Below are 25,365 nucleotides of genomic sequence, written 5' to 3'. Positions count from 1 at the left end.
CACACACACACTGGTATTAAACCCTAACACACACACACACACACACTGGTATTAAACCCTAACACACACACACACACACACACACACACTGGTATTAAACCCTAACACACACACACACACACACACACTGGTATTAAACCCTAACACACACACACACACACACACACACACACCCTATTAAACCCTAACACACACACACACACACACACACACACACACTGGTATTAAACCCTAACACACACACACACACACACACACACTGGTATTAAACCCTAACACACACACACACACACACACACACACTGGTATTAAACCCTAACACACACACACACACACACACACTGGTATTAAACCCTAACACACACACACACACACACACACACACACACACACACACACTGGTATTAAACCCTAACACACACACACACACACTGGTATTAAACCCTAAACCACACAACACACACAAACCCTACACACACACACACACACACTGGTATTAAACCCTAACACACACACACACACACTGGTATTAAACCCTAACACACACACACACACACACTGGTATTAAACCCTACACACACACACACACACACTGGTATTAAACCCTAACACACACAACACACACACACACACGGTATTAAACCCTAACACACACACACACACACACTGGTATTAAACCCTAACAAACCCAACACACACACACACACACACTGGTATTAAACCCTAACACACACACACACACACACACACTGGTATTAAACCCTAACACACACACACACACACTGGTATTAAACCCTAACACACACACACACACACACACTGGTATTAAACCCTAACAACACACACACACACACTGGTATTAAACCCTAACACACACACACACACACACACTGGTATTAAACCCTAACACACACACACACACTGGTATTAAACCCTAACACACACACACACACACACTGGTATTAAACCCTAACACACACACACACACTGGTATTAAACCCTAACACACACACACACACACACACTGGTATTAAACCCTAACACACACACACACACACTGGTATTAAACCCTAACACACACACACACACACCGGTATTAAACCCTAACACACACACACACACACTGGTATTAAACCCTAACACACACACACACCGGTATTAAACCCTAACACACACACACACAACACACACACACACCGGTATTAAACCCTAACACACACACACACACCGGTATTAAACCCTAACACACACACACACACCGGTATTAAACCCTAACACACACACTCTCACATCTGCAGGTCAGTTTCAGCATGAGGTGTTACTAATTACTTTAATGAGCAGCGGAGAGAGAGGGAGGAAGAGGAGAGAGAGGGAGGAAGAGGAGAGAGAGGGAGGAAGAGGAGAGAGAGGGAGGAAGAGGAGAGAGAGGGAGGAAGAGGAGAGAGGGAGGAAGAGGAGAGAGGAAGAGGAGAGAGAGGGAGGAAGAGGAGAGAGAGGAGGAAGAGGAGAGAGAGGGAGGAAGAGGAGAGAGAGGGAGGAAGAGGAGAGAGAGAGGGAGGAAGAGGAGAGAGAGAGGGAGGAAGAGGAGAGAGAGAGGGGAGGAAGAGGAGAGAGAGGGAGGAGGAGGAAGAGGGAGGAAGAGGAGAGAGGAGGGAGGAAGAGGAGGAAGAGGAGAGAGAGGGAGGAAGAGGAGAGAGAGAGGGAGGAAGAGGAGAGAGAGAGGGAGGAAGAGGAGAGAGAGAGGGAGGAAGAGGAGAGAGAGGGAGGAAGAGGAGAGAGAGAGGGGAGGAAGAGGAGAGAGAGAGAGGGAGGAAGAGGAGAGAGAGAGAGGGAGGAAGAGGAGAGAGAGAGGGAGGAAGAGGAGAGAGAGAGGGAGGAAGAGGAGAGAGAGAGGGAGGAAGAGGAGAGAGAGGGAGGAAGAGGGAGAGAGAGAGGGAGGAAGAGGAGAGAGAGGGAGGAAGAGGAGAGAGAGAGGGAGGAAGAGGAGAGAGAGAGGGAGGAAGAGGAGAGAGAGAGGGAGGAAGAGGAGAGAGAGAGGGAGGAAGAGGAGAGAGAGAGGAGAGGAAGAGGAGAGAGAGGGAGGAAGAGGAGAGAGAGGGGGGAGGAAGAGGAGAGAGAGAGAGGGAGGAAGAGGAGAGAGAGAGGAGGAGAGAAGGGAGGAGAGAGAGAGAGGGAGGAAGAGGAGAGAGAGAGGGAGGAAGAGGAGAGAGAGAGGGAGGAAGAGGAGAGAGAGGGAGGAAGAGGAGAGAGAGGGGAGAAGAGGAGAGAGAGGGAGGAAGAGGAGAGAGAGGGAGGAAGAGGAGAGAGAGGGAGGAAGAGCGAGCACAATAGCTGTGTGAAAGGGAGAGAGGGAGGAAGAGCGAGCACAATAGCTGTGTGTGAAAGGGAGAGAGGGAGGAAGAGAGCCCAGCTAGCATCTAATGTGTATTAGGAATGTTCTCCAACTGATTTGACATGGGGAATAGTTCAGAGAACACTAAAAAACAACGTTCTTCAGTGGTAATTTCAGTCCTTCAGCATGTTTTCTGCAGGTTTTCTCATGGTTCTATTGAGTCATGTTCCCAGAACATGAAGAGAACTTTCCATTAAAACCTCAACATTAAATGTCAAGTAACGTTCTAAGAAAGTTATTTCAAGACATCTACATTCCGTTCTCAGCATTAACAAAACTCTCTCTATCCTCTAGTTAAGTGTGTTCAGGTGTGTTGCCAAGCCCACTAATTGGCCACACCTGATGTTCATAGTGCTCGTTACCTTTGAAATGTGGTCTGTTTGAATAGACTAAAATAAACAGCTTTGTCTGCATAAACATCCTGGTGGCCCAGTGGACTAATTCCAGGGATAGAGAACACAAGCTGATAGGTTTGAATCTCGCTGACTCCGTGTCACAATTAAAAAATAAACCAAACTGTTTTGTTGATTAATGCCAAAGCAAATCAATGTACGACTTTTCTGTGCTTGGAGCTCAAAACAGTTAACCCAAAATAAGCTAGCAGTGTTACTAAAAGTCTTAGTGAAACATTTACTTGAAAGTTAAGGAAATTATTCAAAAACCTCCAAATAACCTTTCATTCTTAACGTTAAGAAAACATTCAAAATGTTGTGAATGTTATGCTTATTATTGAGTTATTTAGTGTAATAACATTCAAATATTTCTAAAATATTCCCAGGAAAACTTTCAGGGAAACAGAGTAAAATGTTCAAAGAACCTCTGTCCTAAAAATGTACGTTCAGGTACAGGTTCAGGTAGGTTAACTTCTGTTCTCAGAACGTTTAAAAAACATTCAGTTTTACCAGTCAGGAAACTTATGGCTTTGTTCCCACAACCAATGCGAAAACCAAAAACACACGTTCCCACAACTTCCAAGGGACCGAATGTGCTAGTTGGGTTGTTAGACCGAAGTAGACAGTCAGAGAGAGAGAGAGACATAGGGTATTGTTATAGTAGACAGACTTTCAGGTGTGACTGGTTTTTATCATGATGCTGACTGTTCAAATCAAATCTCAAATCTCTTCCTCATTGCTCTCTAAAGCTGGAGTTACATCAAGCAACTTTCACACAACTTCAGGTCCAAGCAGCCGAGTTGCTTCTTGAGAAACATCCCCCTGCAACTCATCTGCATCTCGGGTGCATCGAAACGTTCCAACTATATGCAACAGCCAATCAAAACAAATACTTTTGTCACATGATCCAATGAAAAGGTTCTGAATTCTGAGCCAGTTGTCATGTCAACACAGCTGTCAGTCCTGCGGGAACTGGGATCAAGGTTGACAGAAGAGACATTAGCCCAACGGGAGCTATATAATTAAATATTGGCATCATAGCTAGTCATGGTTTATGTACATGGTTTGGCAGACAATAAATGTAATTTTAGAAGTGACCCCAGACCTCTCTCTGACCACTTTCAACTGAAAATGTCCATTAGCTTGGTTAGCTCATTGCAGTGTCCTGTTGGCTGCATTGTATCTATATCCCTGCTGTTACAATAACCAGACTAATATAGAAATCAAAAGATTAGAAGCTAATCACTGGTGAAACCATGACGTAATGCAGCAGATGACACGGGGTGAGTTAAGAATTCTCAACCAATAAGACAAAAGCAGCTTCAGTTTGATTGGCTTGGTTCTATGACCTTTACATCTCCTTTCAGTTGTGACAGGGTCAGGGGTTAAGGTCAGGGGTTAGGGTTAGCGTAACGGTCCTTACCTGAGTCGTGCAGGTCTGTCGGGGGAGGCGCTCTGGGTTAGGGGCGTGGCCTGGAGGATGGGTGTGTCCACTGCTCTCCTGACTGACAGCTGGGGCTGGAAGAGGTAAGAGCAGGACGGGAATCCCTACACACACAATACACACACACGCACACAATACACACAACACACACACACACACATTATAAACACGCACACAACACACACACACACACACACATTATAAACACACACACAACACACACACACACACATTATAAACACACACACAACACACACACACACATTATAAACACGCACACAACACACACACACACATTATAAACACGCACACAAACACACATTATAAACACACACACACACACACACACACACACACACATTATAAACACACACACAATACACACATTACACACACTACACACATTACACATTACACACACTACACACATTACACACACAAACACGCACAATACACAGATTACACACAAACACACATTATAAACACACACACAAACAATACACACACACACATTATAAACACACACACAATACACACACACACAGAACACACTATAAAAACTCCTCACCTTGTGTTCGATGCGTCCATCGTCTCGGGGCAGGTGAGCCGCCAGGTACCAGTCTCCGGGGGCGGGGTTAGAGAGGTTAAAGGTTGTGTTGCTTTGTGATGATGTCATGGGCAGGTTGAGCGAGAGGACTGGTGATGTCACAGTGTTGTTAGGAAACAGCCGTCCTACTGGGTCAATGACTGGAGGAGCTCCCCAACGCATGTACCTGAGGAGGAGGAGAGAGGAGGAGGAGGAGGGAGGAGGAGGAGGAGGGGGAGGGGGAGGGAGGAGGAGGGAGGGGTGGAGAGAGGGTGAGGGGGTGAGGGGGAGGGAGGGAGGGGGGTGGAGGGGGTGAGGGGAGAGGGAGGGAGGGAGGGGGGAGGGGTGGAGAGAGAGGGGAGGAGGGGAGGGGGAGGGGGAGAGAGGGAGGGAGGAGGGAGGGAGGGGAGGGAGGGGAGGGAGGGAGGGAGGGGTGGAGGGGGGGGGAGGGGTGGAGAGAGAGGGGAGGAGGAGAGGAGGAGGGAGGGAGGAGGGGGGAGGGGTGGAGAGAGAGGGGAGGGAGAGGTGGAGGGAGAAGTGTAGGGTTAGATAGAGAACACTGAGTAGAAACATGTTATTGCCGGTAGAGACAGGCTGTCATGTGTTGCCCCCAGAGAGAGAGGGCTGTCATGTGTTGCCCCCAGAGAGAGAGGGCTGTCATGTGTTGCCCCCAGAGAGAGAGGGCTGTCATGAGAGAGGAGCTGTCATGTGTTGCCCCCAGAGAGAGGGGCTGTCATGTGTTGCCCCCAGAGAGAGGGCTGTCATGTGTTGCCCCCAGAGAGAGGGGCTGTCATGTGTTGCCCCCAGAGAGAGAGGGCTGTCATGTGTTGCCCCCAGAGAGAGAGGGCTGTCATGTGTTGCCCCCAGAGAGAGAGGGCTGTCAGTGTTGCCCCCAGAGGAGAGGGCTGTCATGTGTTGCCCCCAGAGAGAGAGGGCTGTCATGTGTTGCCCCCAGAGAGAGGGCTGTCATGTGTTGCCCCCAGAGAGAGGGGCTGTCATGTGTTGCCCCCAGAGAGAGAGGGCTGTCATGTGTTGCCCCCAGAGAGAGAGGGCTGTCATGTGTTGCCCCCAGAGAGAGGGGGCTGTCATGTGTTGCCCCCAGAGAGGGCTGTCATGTGTTGCCCCCAGAGAGAGAGAGAGAGGGCTGTCATGTGTTGCCCCCAGAGAGAGAGGGCTGTCATGTGTTGCCCCCAGAGAGGGGCTGTCATGTGTTGCCCCCAGAGAGAGGGCTGTCATGTGTTGCCCCCAGAGAGGGCTGTCATGTGTTGCCCCCAGAGAGAGGGCTGTCATGTGGCCCCAGAGAGAGGGCTGTCATGTGTTGCCCCCAGAGAGAGAGGGCTGTCATGCCCCCAGAGAGAGAGCTGTCATGTGTTGCCCCCAGAGAGAGAGGGCTGTCATGTGTTGCCCCCAGAGAGAGAGAGAGAGACACATCTAGAGACCAAGTTCACAGAGTTCCCATGTTGAGCAATGAGCAGCGCTGAGCTTTAGAGTCCCTGACAGTCAACATTAGAAACAATAGAAAGGAAGCAGTCATAGACTGACATGGTGACGTTGTGTGTTCCCCAGTTGAACCAGCAGTCATAGACTGACATGGTGACGTTGTGTGTTCCACAGTTGAACCAGTAGTCATAGACTGACATGGTGACGTTGTGTGTTCCACAGTTGAACCAGTACAGTCATAGACTGACATGGTGACGTTGTGTGTTCCACAGTTGAACCAGCAGTCATAGACTGACATGGTGACGTTGTGTGTTCCACAGTTGAACCAGTACAGTCATAGACTGACATGGTGACGTTGTGTGTTCCACAGTTGAACCAGTAGTCATAGACTGACATGGTGACGTTGTGTGTTCCACAGTTGAACCAGTAGTCATAGACTGACATGGTGACGTTGTGTGTTCCACAGTTGAACCAGTAGTCATAGACTGACATGGTGACGTTGTGTGTTCCACAGTTGAACCAGTAGTCATAGACTGACATGGTGACGTTGTGTGTTCCCCAGTTGAACCAGTAGTCATAGACTGACATGGTGACGTTGTGTGTTCCACAGTTGAACCAGTACAGTCATAGACTGACATGGTGACGTTGTGTGTTCCACAGTTGAACCAGTACAGTCATAGACTGACATGGTGACGACATGGTGACGTGTGTTCCACAGTTGAACCAGTACAGTCATAGACTGACATGGTGACGTTGTGTGTTCCACAGTTGAACCAGTACAGTCATAGACTGACATGGTGACGTTGTGTGTTCCACAGTTGAACCAGTAGTAGTCATAGACTGACATGGTGACGTTGTGTGTTCCACAGTTGAACCAGTACAGTCATAGACTGACATGGTGACGTTGTGTGTTCCACAGTTGAACCAGTAGTCATAGACTGACATGGTGACGTTCCACAGTTGAACCAGTACAGTCATAGACTGACATGGTGACGTTGTGTGTTCCACAGTTGAACCAGTAGTCATAGACTGACATGGTGACGTTGTGTGTTCCACAGTTGAACCAGTAGTCATAGACTGACATGGTGACGTTGTGTGTTCCACAGTTGAACCAGTAGTCATAGACTGACATGGTGACGTTGTGTGTTCCACAGTTGAACCAGTAGTCATAGACTGACATGGTGACGTTGTGTGTTCCACAGTTGAACCAGTAGTCATAGACTGACATGGTGACGTTGTGTGTTCCACAGTTGAACCAGTAGTCATAGACTGACATGGTGACGTTGTGTGTTCCACAGTTGAACCAGTACAGTCATAGACTGACATGGTGACGTTCCACAGTTGAACCAGTACAGTCATAGACTGACATGGTGACGTTGTGTGTTCCACAGTTGAACCAGTACAGTCATAGACTGACATGGTGACGTTGTGTGTTCCACAGTTGAACCAGTACAGTCATAGACTGACATGGTGACGTTGTGTGTTCCTGACATGGTGAGTTGAACCAGTAACCAGTACAGTCATAGACTGACATGGTGACGTTGTGTGTTCCACAGTTGAACCAGTAGTCATAGACTGACATGGTGACGTTGTGTGTTCCCCAGTTGAACCAGTAGTCATAGACTGACATGGTGACGTTGTGTGTTCTACAGTTGAACCAGTAGTCATAGACTGACATGGTGACGTTGTGTGTTCCACAGTTGAACCAGTACAGTCATAGACTGACATGGTGACGTTGTGTGTTCCACAGTTGAACCAGTAGTCATAGACTGACATGGTGACGTTGTGTGTTCCACAGTTGAACCAGTACAGTCATAGACTGACATGGTGACGTTGTGTGTTCCACAGTTGAACCAGTACAGTCATAGACTGACATGGTGACGTTGTGTGTTCCACAGTTGAACCAGTAGTCATAGACTGACATGGTGACGTTGTGTGTTCCACAGTTGAACCAGTACAGTCATAGACTGACATGGTGACGTTGTGTGTTCCACAGTTGAACCAGTACAGTCATAGACTGACATGGTGACGTTGTGTGTTCCACAGTTGAACCAGTACAGTCATAGACTGACATGGTGACGTTGTGTGTTCCACAGTTGAACCAGTACAGTCATAGACTGACATGGTGACGTTGTGTGTTCCACAGTTGAACCAGTACAGTCATAGACTGACATGGTGACGTTGTGTGTTCCACAGTTGAACCAGTACAGTCATAGACTGACATGGTGACGTTGTGTGTTCCACAGTTGAACCAGTACAGTCATAGACTGACATGGTGACGTTGTGTGTTCCACAGTTGAACCAGTACAGTCATAGACTGACATGGTGACGTTGTGTGTTCCACAGTTGAACCAGTAGTCATAGACTGACATGGTGACGTTGTGTGTTCCACAGTTGAACCAGTACAGTCATAGACTGACATGGTGACGTTGTGTGTTCCACAGTTGAACCAGTACAGTCATAGACTGACATGGTGACGTTGTGTGTTCCACAGTTGAACCAGTACAGTCATAGACTGACATGGTGACGTTGTGTGTTCCACAGTTGAACCAGTACAGTCATAGACTGACATGGTGACGTTGTGTGTTCCACAGTTGAACCAGTACAGTCATAGACTGACATGGTGACGTTGTGTGTTCCACAGTTGAACCAGTACAGTCATAGACTGACATGGTGACGTTGTGTGTTCCACAGTTGAACCAGTACAGTCATAGACTGACATGGTGACGTTGTGTGTTCCACAGTTGAACCAGTACAGTCATAGACTGACATGGTGACGTTGTGTGTTCCACAGTTGAACCAGTACAGTCATAGACTGACATGGTGACGTTGTGTGTTCCACAGTTGAACCAGTACAGTCATAGACTGACATGGTGACGTTGTGTGTTCCACAGTTGAACCAGTACAGTCATAGACTGACATGGTGACGTTGTGTGTTCCACAGTTGAACCAGTACAGTCATAGACTGACATGGTGACGTTGTGTGTTCCACAGTTGAACCAGTACAGTCATAGACTGACATGACATGGTGAACCAGTACAGTCATGTGTTCCACAGTTGAACCAGTACAGTCATAGACTGACATGGTGACGTTGTGTGTTCCACAGTTGAACCAGTACAGTCATAGACTGACATGGTGACGTTGTGTGTTCCCCAGTTGAACCAGTAGTCATAGACTGACATGGTGACGTTGTGTGTTCCACAGTTGAACCAGTACAGTCATAGACTGACATGGTGACGTTGTGTGTTCCACAGTTGAACCAGTAGTCATAGACTGACATGGTGACGTTGTGTGTTCCACAGTTGAACCAGTAGTCATAGACTGACATGGTGACGTTGTGTGTTCCACAGTTGAACCAGTACAGTCATAGACTGACATGGTGACGTTGTGTGTTCCACAGTTGAACCAGTAGTCATAGACTGACATGGTGACGTTGTGTGTTCCACAGTTGAACCAGTACAGTCATAGACTGACATGGTGACGTTGTGTGTTCCACAGTTGAACCAGTACAGTCATAGACTGACATGGTGACGTTGTGTGTTCCACAGTTGAACCAGTACAGTCATAGACTGACATGGTGACGTTGTGTGTTCCACAGTTGAACCAGTACAGTCATAGACTGACATGGTGACGTTGTGTGTTCCCACAGTTGAACCAGTACAGTCATAGACTGACATGGTGACGTTGTGTGTTCCACAGTTGAACCAGTACAGTCATAGACTGACATGGTGACGTTGTGTGTTCCACAGTTGAACCAGTAGTCATAGACTGACATGGTGACGTTGTGTGTTCCACAGTTGAACCAGTACAGTCATAGACTGACATGGTGACGTTGTGTGTTCCCCAGTTGAACCAGTACAGTCATAGACTGACATGGTGACGTTGTGTGTTCCACAGTTGAACCAGTAGTCATAGACTGACATGGTGACGTTGTGTGTTCCACAGTTGAACCAGTACAGTCATAGACTGACATGGTGACGTTGTGTGTTCCACAGTTGAACCAGTACAGTCATAGACTGACATGGTGACGTTGTGTGTTCCACAGTTGAACCAGTACAGTCATAGACTGACATGGTGACGTTGTGTGTTCCACAGTTGAACCAGTACAGTCATAGACTGACATGGTGACGTTGTGTGTTCCACAGTTGAACCAGTACAGTCATAGACTGACATGGTGACGTTGTGTGTTCCACAGTTGAACCAGTAGTCATAGACTGACATGGTGACGTTGTGTGTTCCACAGTTGAACCAGTACAGTCATAGACTGACATGGTGACGTTGTGTGTTCCACAGTTGAACCAGTAGTCATAGACTGACATGGTGACGTTGTGTGTTCCACAGTTGAACCAGTACAGTCATAGACTGACATGGTGACGTTGTGTGTTCCACAGTTGAACCAGTACAGTCATAGACTGACATGGTGACGTTGTGTGTTCCACAGTTGAACCAGTACAGTCATAGACTGACATGGTGACGTTGTGTGTTCCACAGTTGAACCAGTAGTCATAGACTGACATGGTGACGTTGTGTGTTCCACAGTTGAACCAGTACAGTCATAGACTGACATGGTGACGTTGTGTGTTCCACAGTTGAACCAGTACAGTCATAGACTGACATGGTGACGTTGTGTGTTCCACAGTTGAACCAGTACAGTCATAGACTGACATGGTGACGTTGTGTGTTCCACAGTTGAACCAGTACAGTCATAGACTGACATGGTGACGTTGTGTGTTCCACAGTTGAACCAGTAGTCATAGACTGACATGGTGACGTTGTGTGTTCCACAGTTGAACCAGTACAGTCATAGACTGACATGGTGACGTTGTGTGTTCCACAGTTGAACCAGTACAGTCATAGACTGACATGGTGACGTTGTGTGTTCCACAGTTGAACCAGTACAGTCATAGACTGACATGGTGACGTTGTGTGTTCCACAGTTGAACCAGTACAGTCATAGACTGACATGGTGACGTTGTGTGTTCCACAGTTGAACCAGTACAGTCATAGACTGACATGGTGACGTTGTGTGTTCCACAGTTGAACCAGTACAGTCATAGACTGACATGGTGACGTTGTGTGTTCCACAGTTGAACCAGTACAGTCATAGACTGACATGGTGACGTTGTGTGTTCCACAGTTGAACCAGTAGTCATAGACTGACATGGTGACGTTGTGTGTTCCACAGTTGAACCAGTACAGTCATAGACTGACATGGTGACGTTGTGTGTTCCACAGTTGAACCAGTAGTCATAGACTGACATGGTGACGTTGTGTGTTCCCCAGTTGAACCAGTAGTCATAGACTGACATGGTGACGTTGTGTGTTCCACAGTTGAACCAGTACAGTCATAGACTGACATGGTGACGTTGTGTGTTCCACAGTTGAACCAGCAGTCATAGACTGACATGGTGACGTTGTGTGTTCCACAGTTGAACCAGTACAGTCATAGACTGACATGGTGACGTTGTGTGTTCCACAGTTGAACCAGTACAGTCATAGACTGACATGGTGACGTTGTGTGTTCCACAGTTGAACCAGTACAGTCATAGACTGACATGGTGACGTTGTGTGTTCCACAGTTGAACCAGTACAGTCATAGACTGACATGGTGACGTTGTGTGTTCCACAGTTGAACCAGTACAGTCATAGACTGACATGGTGACGTTGTGTGTTCCACAGTTGAACCAGTACAGTCATAGACTGACATGGTGACGTTGTGTGTTCCACAGTTGAACCAGTACAGTCATCTGACATGGTGACGTTGTGTGTTCCACAGTTGAACCAGTACAGTCATAGACTGACATGGTGACGTCACAGTTGAACCAGTAGTCATAGACTGACATGGTGACGTTGTGTGTTCCACAGTTGAACCAGTAGTCATAGACTGACATGGTGACGTTGTGTGTTCCACAGTTGAACCAGTACAGTCATAGACTGACATGGTGACGTTGTGTGTTCCACAGTTGAACCAGTAGTCATAGACTGACATGGTGACGTTGTGTGTTCCACAGTTGAACCAGTAGTCATAGACTGACATGGTGACGTTGTGTGTTCCACAGTTGAACCAGTACAGTCATAGACTGACATGGTGACGTTGTGTGTTCCACAGTTGAACCAGTACAGTCATAGACTGACATGGTGACGTTGTGTGTTCCACAGTTGAACCAGTACAGTCATAGACTGACATGGTGACGTTGTGTGTTCCACAGTTGAACCAGTACAGTCATAGACTGACATGGTGACGTTGTGTGTTCCACAGTTGAACCAGTACAGTCATAGACTGACATGGTGACGTTGTGTGTTCCACAGTTGAACCAGTAGTCATAGACTGACATGGTGACGTTGTGTGTTCCACAGTTGAACCAGTACAGTCATAGACTGACATGGTGACGTTGTGTGTTCCACAGTTGAACCAGTAGTCATAGACTGACATGGTGACGTTGTGTGTTCCACAGTTGAACCAGTACAGTCATAGACTGACATGGTGACGTTGTGTGTTCCACAGTTGAACCAGTACAGTCATAGACTGACATGGTGACGTTGTGTGTTCCACAGTTGAACCAGTACAGTCATAGACTGACATGGTGACGTTGTGTGTTCCACAGTTGAACCAGTAGTCATAGACTGACATGGTGACGTTGTGTGTTCCACAGTTGAACCAGTAGTCATAGACTGACATGGTGACGTTGTGTGTTCCACAGTTGAACCAGTAGTCATAGACTGACATGGTGACGTTGTGTGTTCCACAGTTGAACCAGTACAGTCATAGACTGACATGGTGACGTTGTGTGTTCCACAGTTGAACCAGTACAGTCATAGACTTACATGGTGACGTTGTGTGTTCCCCAGTTGAACCAGTACAGTCATAGACTGACATGGTGACGTTGTGTGTTCCACAGTTGAACCAGTACAGTCATAGACTTACATGGTGACGTTGTGTGTTCCACAGTTGAAACCGCTGCCCCTGGTTACAGTGAACAGCCAGCGGGCGACGACGGTGTCGTCCGGGATATGGAACATGGTCAGCCTGATGTTGCCATACCAACCGTATCTTGACAGCTTCTGGGCCGGCTTGGAGGACAACTCCTGAACTAACGTCAGCTCACCACCTGGAGGGACACACATATTAAAGCTTAAGTCCACAGACACCGAGAGGAGACAGTCCGGCGTGATAGTTACACGGCTCTGACACCACCGTCCATAGGAGGGTCATACACACACACAAACTCTTTACACTGCTGCTACTCTCTGTTTATCATATATGCATAGTCACTTTAACTATACATTCATGTACATACTACCTCATTAGCCCGCCTAACCGGTGCCTGTATGTAGCCTCTCTACTGTATGTAGCCTCTCTACTGTCTATAGTCTCTCTACTGTATAGAGCCTCTCTACTGTATAGAGCCTCTCTACTGTATAGAGCCTCTCTACTGTATGTAGCCTCTACTGTATATAGCCCCTCTACTGTATAGAGCCTCTCTACTGTATGTAGCCTCTCTACTGTATATAGCCTCTACTGTATACAGCCTCTCTACTGTCTATAGTCTCTCTACTGTATAGAGCCTCTCTACTGTATAGAGCCTCTCTACTGTATGTAGCCTCTCTACTGTATATAGCCTCTACTGTATATAGCCTCTCTACTGTCTATAGTCTCTACTGTACTCTCTACTGTATAGAGCCTCTCTACTGTATATAGCCTCTCTGTATACAGCCTATGTAGCCTCTCTACTGTATACCTCTACTGCCTCTCTACTGTATGTAGCCTCTCTACTGTATACAGCCCCTCTACTGTATAGCCTCTACTCTCTACTGTCTATAGCCTCTACTGTATAGAGCCTCTACTGTATAGAGCTCACAGATAGCTCTCTACTCTGTATATAGCTAGAGCCTCTACTGTATAGCCTCTCTACTGTCTATAGCCTCTCTACTGTATAGCCTCTACTGTATATAGCCCTCTACAGCCTCTACTGTATAGAGCCTCTACTGTATATAGCCTCTCTACTGTATAGCCTAGCCTCTACTGTATATAGCCTCTACTGTATATAGCCTGTATATAGCCTCTCCACTGTATATAGCCTCTCTACTGTATATAGCCTCTCTACTGTATATAGCCTCTACTGTATATAGCCCCTGTATATAGCCCCTCTACTGTATATAGCCTCTCTACTGTATATAGCCTCTACTGTATATAGCCTCTCTACTGTATATAGCCTCTACTGTATATAGCCTCTCTACTGTATATAGCCCCTCTACTGTATATAGCCTCTCTACTGTATATAGCCTCTACTGTATATAGCCTCTACTGTATATAGCCTCTACTGTATATAGCCTCTACTGTATACAGCCCCTCTACTGTATATAGCCTCTCCTGTATATAGCCCCTCTACTGTATATAGCCTCTACTGTATACAGCCCCTACTGTATACAGCCTCTCTACTGTGTATAGCCCCTCCACTGTATATAGCCTCTACTGTATACAGCCTCTCTACTGTGTATAGCCTCTACTGTATATAGCCTCTACTGTATACAGCCTCTACTGTATATTGCCTCTCCTGTATATAGCCTCTCCTGTATATAGCCCCTCTACTGTATACAGCCTCTCTACTGTATTTAGCCTCTACTGTGTATAGCCTCTACTGTGTATAGCCTCTACTGTATATAGCCTCTACTGTATATAGCCTCTACTGTGTATAGCCTCTCCTGTATATAGCCTCTACTGTATACAGCCTCTACTGTATATTGCCTCTCCTGTATATAGCCTCTCCTGTATATAGCCTCTCTACTGTATATAGCCTCTCTACTGTATATAGCCTCTCTACTGTATACAGCCTCTCTACTGTATACATTTCACTGTAAGCCTACTACACCTGTTGTATTCAGCATTTCACTGTGAGGTCTACTACACCTGTTGTATTCAGCATTTCACTGTGAGGTCTACTACACCTGTTGTATTCAGCATTTCACTGTGAGGTCTACTACACCTGTTGTATTCAGCATTTCACTGTGAGGTCTACTACACCTGTTGTATTCAGCATTTCACTGTGAGGTCTACTACACCTGTTGTATTCAGCATTTCACTGTGAGGTCTACTACACCTGTTGTATTCAGCATTTCACTGTGAGGTCTACTACACCTGTTGTATTCAGCATTTCACTGTGAGGTCTATATACCGGTTGTATTTGGCTCACATGACAAATAAACTTTGATTTGATCCACTCCGACGTCCCAACAACACAGCTGGCTAAGCTAACGTCACCTACCAGAGCAATGCTCGGGAAAATGTTGTCGTTTCTAATGACTTACCGTCGCCGAAAGCGGTGGCTATGAAAGACAACACCAGCAAACTTGGCAGGAAGTGAATTTCCATGTTGTTGTTGTTTTTTTCTCTCACAAAAACGCGTTTATTTTCCTCCAAAGCATCACATCTCATAGCGGGTTTAGCAGCTCCCGAGTTGACCCGGACTGAGTCTACAAGCCCCACAAAGCCTTGCGCGGTTCCAGGAAGTCCGGTGGAGTTGTTGTTTTTTAAATTATTATTATTTTTATTTGTTATTAACAACAAATCAATACAGAAAGTACTTGAGGGATCAAAAGTAGATATAGATTATATACAATGGACAATCGATCTAGGGGCGGGGCTGGGGACGTGGCTGGGGGCGGGGCTGGGGGCGGGGCTGGGGGCGGGGCTAGGGGGTAAAATACCACATCACAATTACACAAGGACCTTAAGGGACATACATACACTTACAGTTCTAACAGCTTTTTTGTTCGTAAAGTATTTAACTGTCTTAAAATACAGTTCAATTTCTTTTTGTAGCGTAACAAAATGTGTTTTTTTGTTTCTAAATTTACATTTGTGTTTATGAATTTTGGCCAGAAGAATAAGAATGAAATTAATTACATAAAAAATGTTCATCTTATTTCTATCTTACGTAAAGAATCCAAACAGTACATCTCTCCACAATAGTGTAAAATCTTCATAAATGTGTTCAATTATAAACCTACTGATGTCTCGCCACAGTTTTCTTACATGAATACAATGCCCAAAAAGATGCAACACTGTCTCTGGGTGGTCATTACAAAAGGAGTTGTTATCCTTAAAATCCTTAAAATTTTTCACATAGTGTTTGGCCGAATAATATTTATGAATAATTTTAAAGGAAACTTCCTTAATTTTGTTAACAAGTAGGTATGTGTGTGGCAACATCCAAACTTTTCCCCACAGATATGATCAATAAATCCATTCCAATAAGGCATGACATAAGGTATAACAGTCATATTTTTTGTTTCATCAGGCCAGAGAACATTTATCTGAAAAGTACGATCTTTGTCCCCATGTGCAGTTGCAGTTCCAGGTTATGTCGATATAGGACTCGTTTTACTGTGGATATAGATACTTTTGAACCTGTTTCGAACAGCATTTTCACAAGGTCCTTAGCTGTTGTTCTGGGATTGATTTGCAATTTTCGCACCAAAGTACGTTCATCTCTAGGAGACAGAATGCGTCTCCTTCCTGAGCGGTATGATGGCTGCGTGGTCCCATGGTGTTTATACTTGCGTACTATTGTTTGTATAGATGAACATGGTACCTTCAGGCATTTGGATATTTCTCCCAAGGATGAACCAGACTTTTTTTCTGAGGTCTTGGCAGATTTCTTTTGATTTTCCCATAATGTCAAGCAAAGAGGCACTGTTTGAAGGTAGACCTTGAAATACATCCACAGGTACACCTCCAATTGACTCAAATGATGTCAATTAGCCTATCAGAAGCTTCTAAAGCCATGACATAATTATCTGGAATTTTCCAAGCTGTTTAAAGGTATAGTCATCTTAGTGTATGTAAACTGCTGACCCACTGGAATTGTGATACAGTGAATAATAAGTAAAATTATCCGTCTGTCAACAATATTTGGAGAAATGACTTGTGTCCTGCACAAAGTAGATGTCCTTACCAACTTGCCAAAACTATAGTTTGTTAACAAGACATTTGTGGAGTATATTTTGAAGCATGCATCAATGCAAGCTTCAATGGAAAGTATGCAAAGAAATATGACGTAATGTAAATATTATGCACATTCTCTTGAAATCAACTGCGGCCATTATTTGAGCTGAAGCGAGCGAAAATACACTCCGACTTCAGAATCAACTGTTGACTAACTACAATATTTTATCTTGCTACGTTAATTAATACATGATGTGTTAATTTTGGCACGGTTACCTGCCTACAATACCCACTGTAGTGTGCGTAGGTCATAAGCCCATAGTAAGTCAATAGAGCTAACTGGCTAGCTACTACTGTTAGCTAGCCAGATAGCTAACAATTCTTTGTGGCTAACTACCCACATATAATTGACATCTACCTTGGATAACATTGGTTATAGATCATTTTTGCCTGTTATACTATCTGGTTAGCTACATTATTATGATTTACATATTGCTAACAGATAGTTATGTAGTAAAATATTTGCTTTGTGTACATCTTGTTTCATCTCTATGGCCATTGTCCTGGCTAGGGGAAGGAAGGTTGAGTGAATGGGTACAGTAAGTCCATGGTAAGTCAGTAGGGATAACTGGCTAGCTAGCTAGCCACGAATAATTGACTTCTACCTTGCAAAACATTAGTTTTAGGTAATTTGTAACTAGCTGTTTAACCTAATCATCCCTAGTTTACATTTGGCTCATTCATCCCCCTCCTCTCCCCTGTAACTATTCCCCAGGTCGTTGCTGTAAATGAGAATGTGTTCTCAGTCAACTGGTAAAATAACGGTAAAATAAAAGTAAAAACAATAGCTAGCTGCTTAGATAGATTACGATTCACATATCTAGCTGCCTAGATAGATTACGATTCACATATCTAGCTGCTTAGATTACGATTCACATATCTAGCTGCTTAGATAGATTACGATTCACATATCTAGCTGCTTAGATAGATTACGATTCACATAGCTAGCTGCTTAGATAGATTACGATTCACATATCTAGCTGCCTAGATAGATTACGATTCACATATCTAGCTGCCTAGATAGATTACGATTCACATAGCTAGCTGCTTAGATAGATTACGATTCACATATCTAGCTGCCTAGATAGATTACGATTCACATATCTAGCTGCCTAGATAGATTGTGATTCACATATCTAGCTGCTTAGATTACGATTCACATAGCTAGCTGCTTAGATTACGATTCACATATCTAGCTGCCTAGATAGATTACGATTCACATAGCTAGCTGCTTAGATAGATTACGATTCACATATCTAGCTGCCTAGATAGATTACGATTCACATATCTAGCTGCCTAGATAGATTACGATTCACATATCTAGCTGCCTAGATAGATTACGATTCACATATCTAGCTGCCTAGATAGATTACGATTCACATATCTAGCTGCCTAGATAGATTGCGATTCACATAGCTAGCTGCCTAGATAGAGTGCGATTCACATATCTAGCTGCCTAGATAGATTGCGATTCACATATCTAGCTGCCTAGATAGATTACGATTCACATAGCTAGCTGCCTAGATAGATTGCGATTCACATATCTAGCTGCCTAGATAGATTACGATTCACATATCTAGCTGATAATTCTGAAGTAAAATGTTTGCTTTATGTATATCTTGTTTCATCTCTCTTGTTGCCATTGTCCTGGCTGGAATAAGGTTCAGTGAATGGGGCGATGGAGCGTGAGGTAATACAGTAGGGAGGATGAGAGTGTGGAGCAGGTAGTATGCACATTGAGAAACACCCAGGGAGTACAGGGAGTGGATTAGCTAAGGAGACTGATTCCCAGGCTAGCTCATCCAGTCAGTACAAATGGAATGGGCTCCAGTGGGTCCTATTGAGAAACACCCAGGGAGTACAGGGAGTGGAGTTATCATCAGCTAGGTTATCATCTAAAAACTGGGTTAGTAGAGTCAGGGGCAGCTAGGTTATCATCTAACAACTGGGTTAGTAGAGTTAGAGGAGATAGCTAGGTTATCATCAGCTAGGTTATCATCTAACAACTGGGTTAGTAATGTTAGAGGAGGCAGCTAGGTTATCATCTAACAACTGGGTTAGTAGAGTTAGAGGAGACAGCTAGGTTATCATCAGCTAGGTTAATATCTAACAACTGGGTTAGTAGAGTTAGAGGAGGCAGCTAGGTTATCATCAGCTAGGTTAACATCTAACAACTGGGTTAGGAGAGTTAGAGGCAGCTAAGTTACCATCAGCTAGGTTATCATCAGCCAGGTTACCATCAGCTAGGTTATCATCAGCTAGGTTACCACCCGGTAGGTTATTATCAGCTAGGTTATCATCAGCTAGGTTATCATCAGCTAGGTTACCATCAGCTAGGTTACCATCAGCTAGGTTATCATCTGCTAGGTTATCATCAGCTAGGTTATCATCTAACAACTGGGTTAGTAGAGTTAGAGGAGATAGCTAGGTTATCATCAGCTAGGTTATCATCTAACAACTGTGTTAGTAGAGATAGAGGAGACAGCTAGGTTATCATCAGCTAGGTTATCATCTAACAACTGGGTTAGTAGAGTTAGAGGAGACAGCTAGGTTATCATCTAACAACTGGGTTAGTAGAGTTAGAGGAGGCAGCTAGGTTATCATCAGCTAGGTTATCATCTAACAACTGGGTTAGTAGAGTTACAGGAGGCAGCTAGGTTATCATCAGCTAGGTTATTATCTAACAACTGGGTTAGTAGAGTTAGAGGAGGCAGCTAGGTTATCATCTAACAACTGGGTTAGTAGAGTTAGAGGAGGCAGCTAGGTTATCATCAGCTAGGTTATCATCTAACAACTGGGTTAGTAGAGTTAGGGAGGCAGCTAGGTTATCATCAGCTAGGTTATCATCTAACAACTGGGTTAGTAGAGTTAGAGGAGGTAGCTAGGTTATCACCAGCTAGGTTATCATCAGCTAGGTAATCATCAGCTGGGTTATCATCAGCCAGGTTATCATCTAACAACTGGGTTAGTAGAGTTAGTTAGGCAGCTAGGTTATCATCTAACAACTGGGTTAGTAGAGTTAGAGGAGGCAGCTAGGTTATCATCTAACAACTGGGTTAGGAGAGTTAGGGAGGCAGCTAGGTTATCATCTAACAACTGGGTTAGTAGAGTTAGAGGAGGCAGCTAGGTTATCATCAGCTAGGTTATCATCTAACAACTGGGTTTGTAGAGTTAGAGGAGGTAGCTAGGTTATCATCAGCTAGGTTATCATCTAAAAACTGGGTTAGTAGAGTCAGGGGCAGCTAGGTTATCATCTAACAACTGGGTTAGTAATGTTAGAGGAGGCAGCTAGGTTATCATCTAACAACTGGGTTAGTAGAGTTAGGGAGGCAGCTAGGTTATCATCTAACAACTGGGTTAGTAGAGTTAGAGGAGGCAGCTAGGTTATCATCAGCTAGGTTATCATCTAACAACTGGGTTAGTAGAGTTAGGGAGGATGCTAGGTTATCATCTAACAACTGGGTTAGTAGAGTTAGAGGAGACAGCTAGGTTATCATCAGCTAGGTTATCATCTAACAACTGGGTTAGTAGAGTTACAGGAGGCAGCTAGGTTATCATCAGCTAGGTTATTATCTAACAACTGGGTTAGTAGAGTTAGAGGAGGCAGCTAGGTTATCATCTAACAACTGGGTTAGTAGAGTTAGGGAGGCAGCAAGGTTATCATCAGCTAGGTTGTCATCTAACAACTGGGTTAGGAGAGTTAGAGGAGGCAGCTAGGTTACCATCAGCTAGGTTATCACCAGCTAGGTTATCATCTAACGACTGGGTTCGTAGAGTTAGAGGAGGCAGCTAGGTTATCATCAGCTAAGTTACCATCAGCTAGGTTATCATCAGCCAGGTTACCATCAGCTAGGTTATCATCAGCTAGGTTACCATCCGGTAGGTTATTATCAGCTAGGTTATCATCAGCTAGGTTATCATCAGCTAGGTTACCATCAGCTAGGTTACCATCAGCTAGGTTATCATCAGCTAGGTTATCATCGGCTAGGTTACCATCAGCTAGGTTATCATCGGCTAGGTTATCATCAGCTAGGTTATCATCAGCTAGGTTACCATCAGCTAGGTTATCATCTAACAACTGGGTTAGTAGAGTTAGAGGAGGCAGCTAGGTTATCATCAGCTAAGTTACCATCAGCTAGGTTATCATCAGCCAGGTTACCATCAGCTAGGTTATCATCAGCTAGGTTACCATCCGATAGGTTATTATCAGCTAGGTTATCATCAGCTAGGTTATCATCAGCTAGGTTACCATCAGCCAGGTTACCATCAGCTAGGTTATCATCAGCTAGGTTATCACCGGCTAGGTTACCATCAGCTAGGTTATCATCAGCTAGGTTATCATCGGCTAGGTTATCATCAGCTAGGTTACCATCAGCTAGGTTATCATCGGCTAGGTTACCATCAGCTAGGTTATCATCAGCTAGGTTATCATCGGCTAGGTTATCATCAGCTAGGTTACCATCAGCTAGGTTATCATCAGCTAGGTTATCACCTAACAACTGGGTTAGTAGAGTTAGAGGAGGCAGCTAGGTTATCATCAGCTAGGTTATCATCGGCTAGGTTATCATCAGCTAGGTTACCATCAGCTAGGTTATCATCAGCTAGGTTATCACCAGCTAGGTTATCATCAGCTAGGTTATCATCAGCTAGGTTATCATCAGCTAGGTTATCATCAGCTAGGTTACCATCAGCTAGGTTATCATCAGCTAGGTTATCATCAGCTAGGTTACCATCAGCTAGGTTATCATCAGCTAGGTTACCATCAGCTAGGTTACCATCAGCTAGGTTACCATCAGCTAGGTTATCATCAGCTAGGTTATCATCAGCTAGGTTACCATCAGCTAGGTTATCATCAGCTAGGTTATCATCAGCTAGGTTATCATCAGCTAGGTTATCATCAGCTAGGTTATCATCAGCTAGGTTACCATCAGCTAGGTTACCATCAGCTAGGTTACCATCAGCTAGGTTACCATCAGCTAGGTTATCATCAGCTAGGTTATCATCAGCTAGGTTATCATCAGCTAGGTTATCATCAGCTAGGTTATCATCAGCTAGGTTATCATCAGCTCATCAGCTAGGTTATCATCAGCTAGGTTATCATCAGCTAGGTTATCATCAGCTAGGTTATCATCAGCTAGGTTACCATCAGCTAGGTTATCATCAGCTAGGTTATCAGCAGCTAGGTTATCATCAGCTAGGTTATCATCAGCTAGGTTATCACCAGCTAGGTTATCATCAGCTAGGTTATCATCAGCTAGGTTACCATCAGCTAGGTTATCATCAGCTAGGTTATCATCAGCTAGGTTATCATCAGCTAGGTTACCATCAGCTAGGTTATCATCAGCTAGGTTATCATCAGCTAGGTTATCATCAGCTAGGTTATCATCAGCTGGGTTATCATCAGCTAGGTTACCATCAGCTAGGTTATCATCTAACAACTGGTCCAGTCACCATGCATCTAGCACACTCTAATTTCCCCCATGGAAAACAGAGAGTGTATGTTGTGTGTGTGTGTGTGTGTGTGTGTGTGTATGCATGGTGTGTGTGTGTGTGTGTGTGACGTGGTGTGTGTGTGTGTGTGTGCATGGTGTGTATGTGTTAGTGTGCATGGTGTGTGTGTGTGTGTGTGTGTGTGTGTGTGGTGTGTGTGTGTGTGTGTGTGTGTGTGTGTGTGTGTGTGCGTGGTGTGTGCGTGGTATGAGTGTGTGTGTGTGTGTGTGTGTGTGTGTGTGTGTGTGTGTGTGTGTGTGTGTGTGTGGTGTGCGTGTGTGTGTGTGTGCGTGTGTGTGTATGTGTGTGTGTGTGTGTATTTGTGTGTGTGTATGGTGTGTGTGTGTGTGTGTGTGTGTGTGTGTGTGTGTGTGTGTGTGTGTGTGTGTGTGTGTGTGTGTGTGTGTGTGTGTGTGTGTGTGTGCATGGTTTGTGTGTGTGTGCGTGGTGGGTGTGTGTGTGCGTGGTGTGTGCGCAGTGTGTGTGTTTGTGTGCATGGTTTGTGTGTGTGTGTGTGGTGTGTGTGTGTGTGTGTGTGTGTGTGTGTGTGTGTGTGTGTGTGTGTGTGTGTGTGTGTGCATGGTTTGTATGTGTGTGCATGCCTAACAGCATATGCCATTTATTGTCTGAGGACTTGAGAGCCGACATATTGCAGCTATTGATCTTTAGGCCTAAAACCAATACTTGTGTGTGTGTGTGTGTGTGTGTGTGTGTGTGTGTGTGTGTGTGTGTGTGTGTGTGTGTGTGTGTGTGTGTGTGTGTGTGTGTGTGTGTGTGTGTGTGAGAGAGACCAGCACGTAACATGGATACTAAGTAGAGTGCAATCCACGGGAGCCAGGATGAACTGATAAGGCACACACACACACGCACGCACACACACATGCCAGACATATGGACACGGTTTGAGGAAGGCTAATAACCAGTTGAATAACCTCCTGACCCCAACTCCACGGCATCTCTCTTTCTTCTGTTGAAGTCTTTTCCCCTAGTGAAGGGGATGTCCTGTTAGGTGTTCTGGGAGGATGAGATTTGAGTGAAGGGGATGTCCTGTTAGGTGTTCTGGGAGGATGAGATTTGAGTGAGGGAGGATGGGTACTGTCCTGTTAGGTGTTCTGGGAGGATGAGATTTGAGTGAGGGGGGATGGGTACTGTCCTGTTAGGTGTTCTGGGAGGATGAGATTTGAGTGAGGGGGATGGGTACTGTCCTGTTAGGTGTTCTGGGAGGATGAGATTTGAGTGAAGGGGGATGGGTACTGTCCTGTTAGGTGTTCTGGGAGGATGAGATTTGAGTGAAGGGGGATGGGTACTGTCCTGTTAGGTGTTTTGGGAGGATGAGATTTGAGTGAGGGGGATGGGTACTGTCCTGTTAGGTGTTCTGGGAGGATGAGATTTGAGTGAGGGGGATGGGTACTGTCCTGTTAGGTGTTCTGGGAGGATGAGATTTGAGTGAAGGGGATGGGTACTGTCCTGTTAGGTGTTCTGGGAGGATGAGATTTGAGTGAAGGGGGATGGGTACTGTCCTGTTAGGTGTTCTGGGAGGATGATATTTGAGTGAAGGGGGATGGGTACTGTCCTGTTAGGTGTTCTGGGAGGATGAGATTTGAGTGAAGGGGGGATGGGTACTGTCCTGTTAGATGTTCTGGGAGGATGAGATTTGAGTGAAGGGGGATGGGTACTGTCCTGTTAGGTGTTCTGGGAGGATGATATTTGAGTGAGGGGGATGGGTACTGTCCTGTTAGGTGTTCTGGGAGGATGAGATTTGAGTGAAGGGGGATGGGTACTGTCCTGTTAGGTGTTCTGGGAGGATGAGATTTGAGTGAAGGGGGATGGGTACTGTCCTGTTAGATGTTCTGGGAGGATGATATTTGAGTGAGGGGGGATGGGTACTGTCCTGTTTCCTCTTCCTGGGGTCCAAACAGGAAACAAAAGCGTGTGTGTGAGGTCAGTGTGTGTTTGGGTGGTCTTTTGATCGCATGTTCCCAAACACATAAATCAGACCAGAGGACAACACACTCTGCAGGGTCAGACCAGAGGACAACACACTCTGCAGGGTCAGACCAGAGGACAACACACTCTGCAGGGTTAGACCAGAGGACAACACACTCTGCAGGGTCAGACCAGAGGACAACACACTCTGCAGGGTTAGACCAGAGGACAACACACTCTGCAGGGTTAGGGGGGTCTGCAGTCAGTCTGTGAGGGTAGAGAGAGGATCTGCAGTCAGTCTGTGAGGGTCAGACCAGAGGTGACAACACAGACAGTCTGTTAGGGTTAGGGCACCAGTCTGTTAGGACAGCAGTCTCTGCAGGGTCAGACAGCCAGTCTGTTAGGGTTAGGACAGACAGTCTGTTAAGGGTTAGGACCAGAGGACAACAGTCTGTGGGTTAGGACAGTCAGTCTGTCTGGGTGAGTTTTAGAACAGGACAGCCAGTCTGTGAGGGTCTGGAGTTCTGTTAGGGTCTGGACAGTCAGTCTGTGAGGGTAGAGTCTGTGAGTCTGGGCAGCCAGTCTGTTAGGACAGCCAGTCTTTGGTTAGGACAGCCAGTCTGTTAGGGTTAGGACAGACAGTCTGTTAAGGTTAGGAAAGCCAGTCTGTGAGGGTTAGGACAGCCAGT

At 45.5% G+C, this 25,365-nt stretch overlaps 1 protein-coding gene across 1 annotated transcript in view; it reads right to left on the bottom strand.

Annotated features, from left to right (window-relative positions):
* pgap6 (post-glycosylphosphatidylinositol attachment to proteins 6) overlaps positions 1 to 15,828 on the bottom strand; it is a 48,708-nt gene extending 32,880 nt beyond the window's left edge. The window contains exons 1-4 of the mRNA XM_042315531.1: positions 15,562 to 15,828; positions 13,181 to 13,364; positions 4,797 to 5,001; positions 4,208 to 4,332 (exon numbers count right to left, since the gene is read on the bottom strand). Of these exons, the coding sequence (XP_042171465.1) occupies positions 4,208 to 4,332; positions 4,797 to 5,001; positions 13,181 to 13,364; positions 15,562 to 15,688 (641 nt within the window). The 5' untranslated portion in view covers positions 15,689 to 15,828. The remainder of the gene's footprint in view (positions 1 to 4,207; positions 4,333 to 4,796; positions 5,002 to 13,180; positions 13,365 to 15,561) is intronic.
* Between the last annotated feature and the right edge of the window lie 9,537 nt (positions 15,829 to 25,365).

The sequence above is a fragment of the Oncorhynchus tshawytscha genome, unplaced genomic scaffold (assembly GCF_018296145.1).
Source record: "Oncorhynchus tshawytscha isolate Ot180627B unplaced genomic scaffold, Otsh_v2.0 Un_contig_1662_pilon_pilon, whole genome shotgun sequence".
NCBI classification, from domain to species: Eukaryota; Metazoa; Chordata; class Actinopteri; order Salmoniformes; family Salmonidae; genus Oncorhynchus; species Oncorhynchus tshawytscha.
The sequence above is the reverse complement of the archived record's forward strand: the minus strand, read 5'-3'. Positions and strand labels throughout refer to the sequence as shown.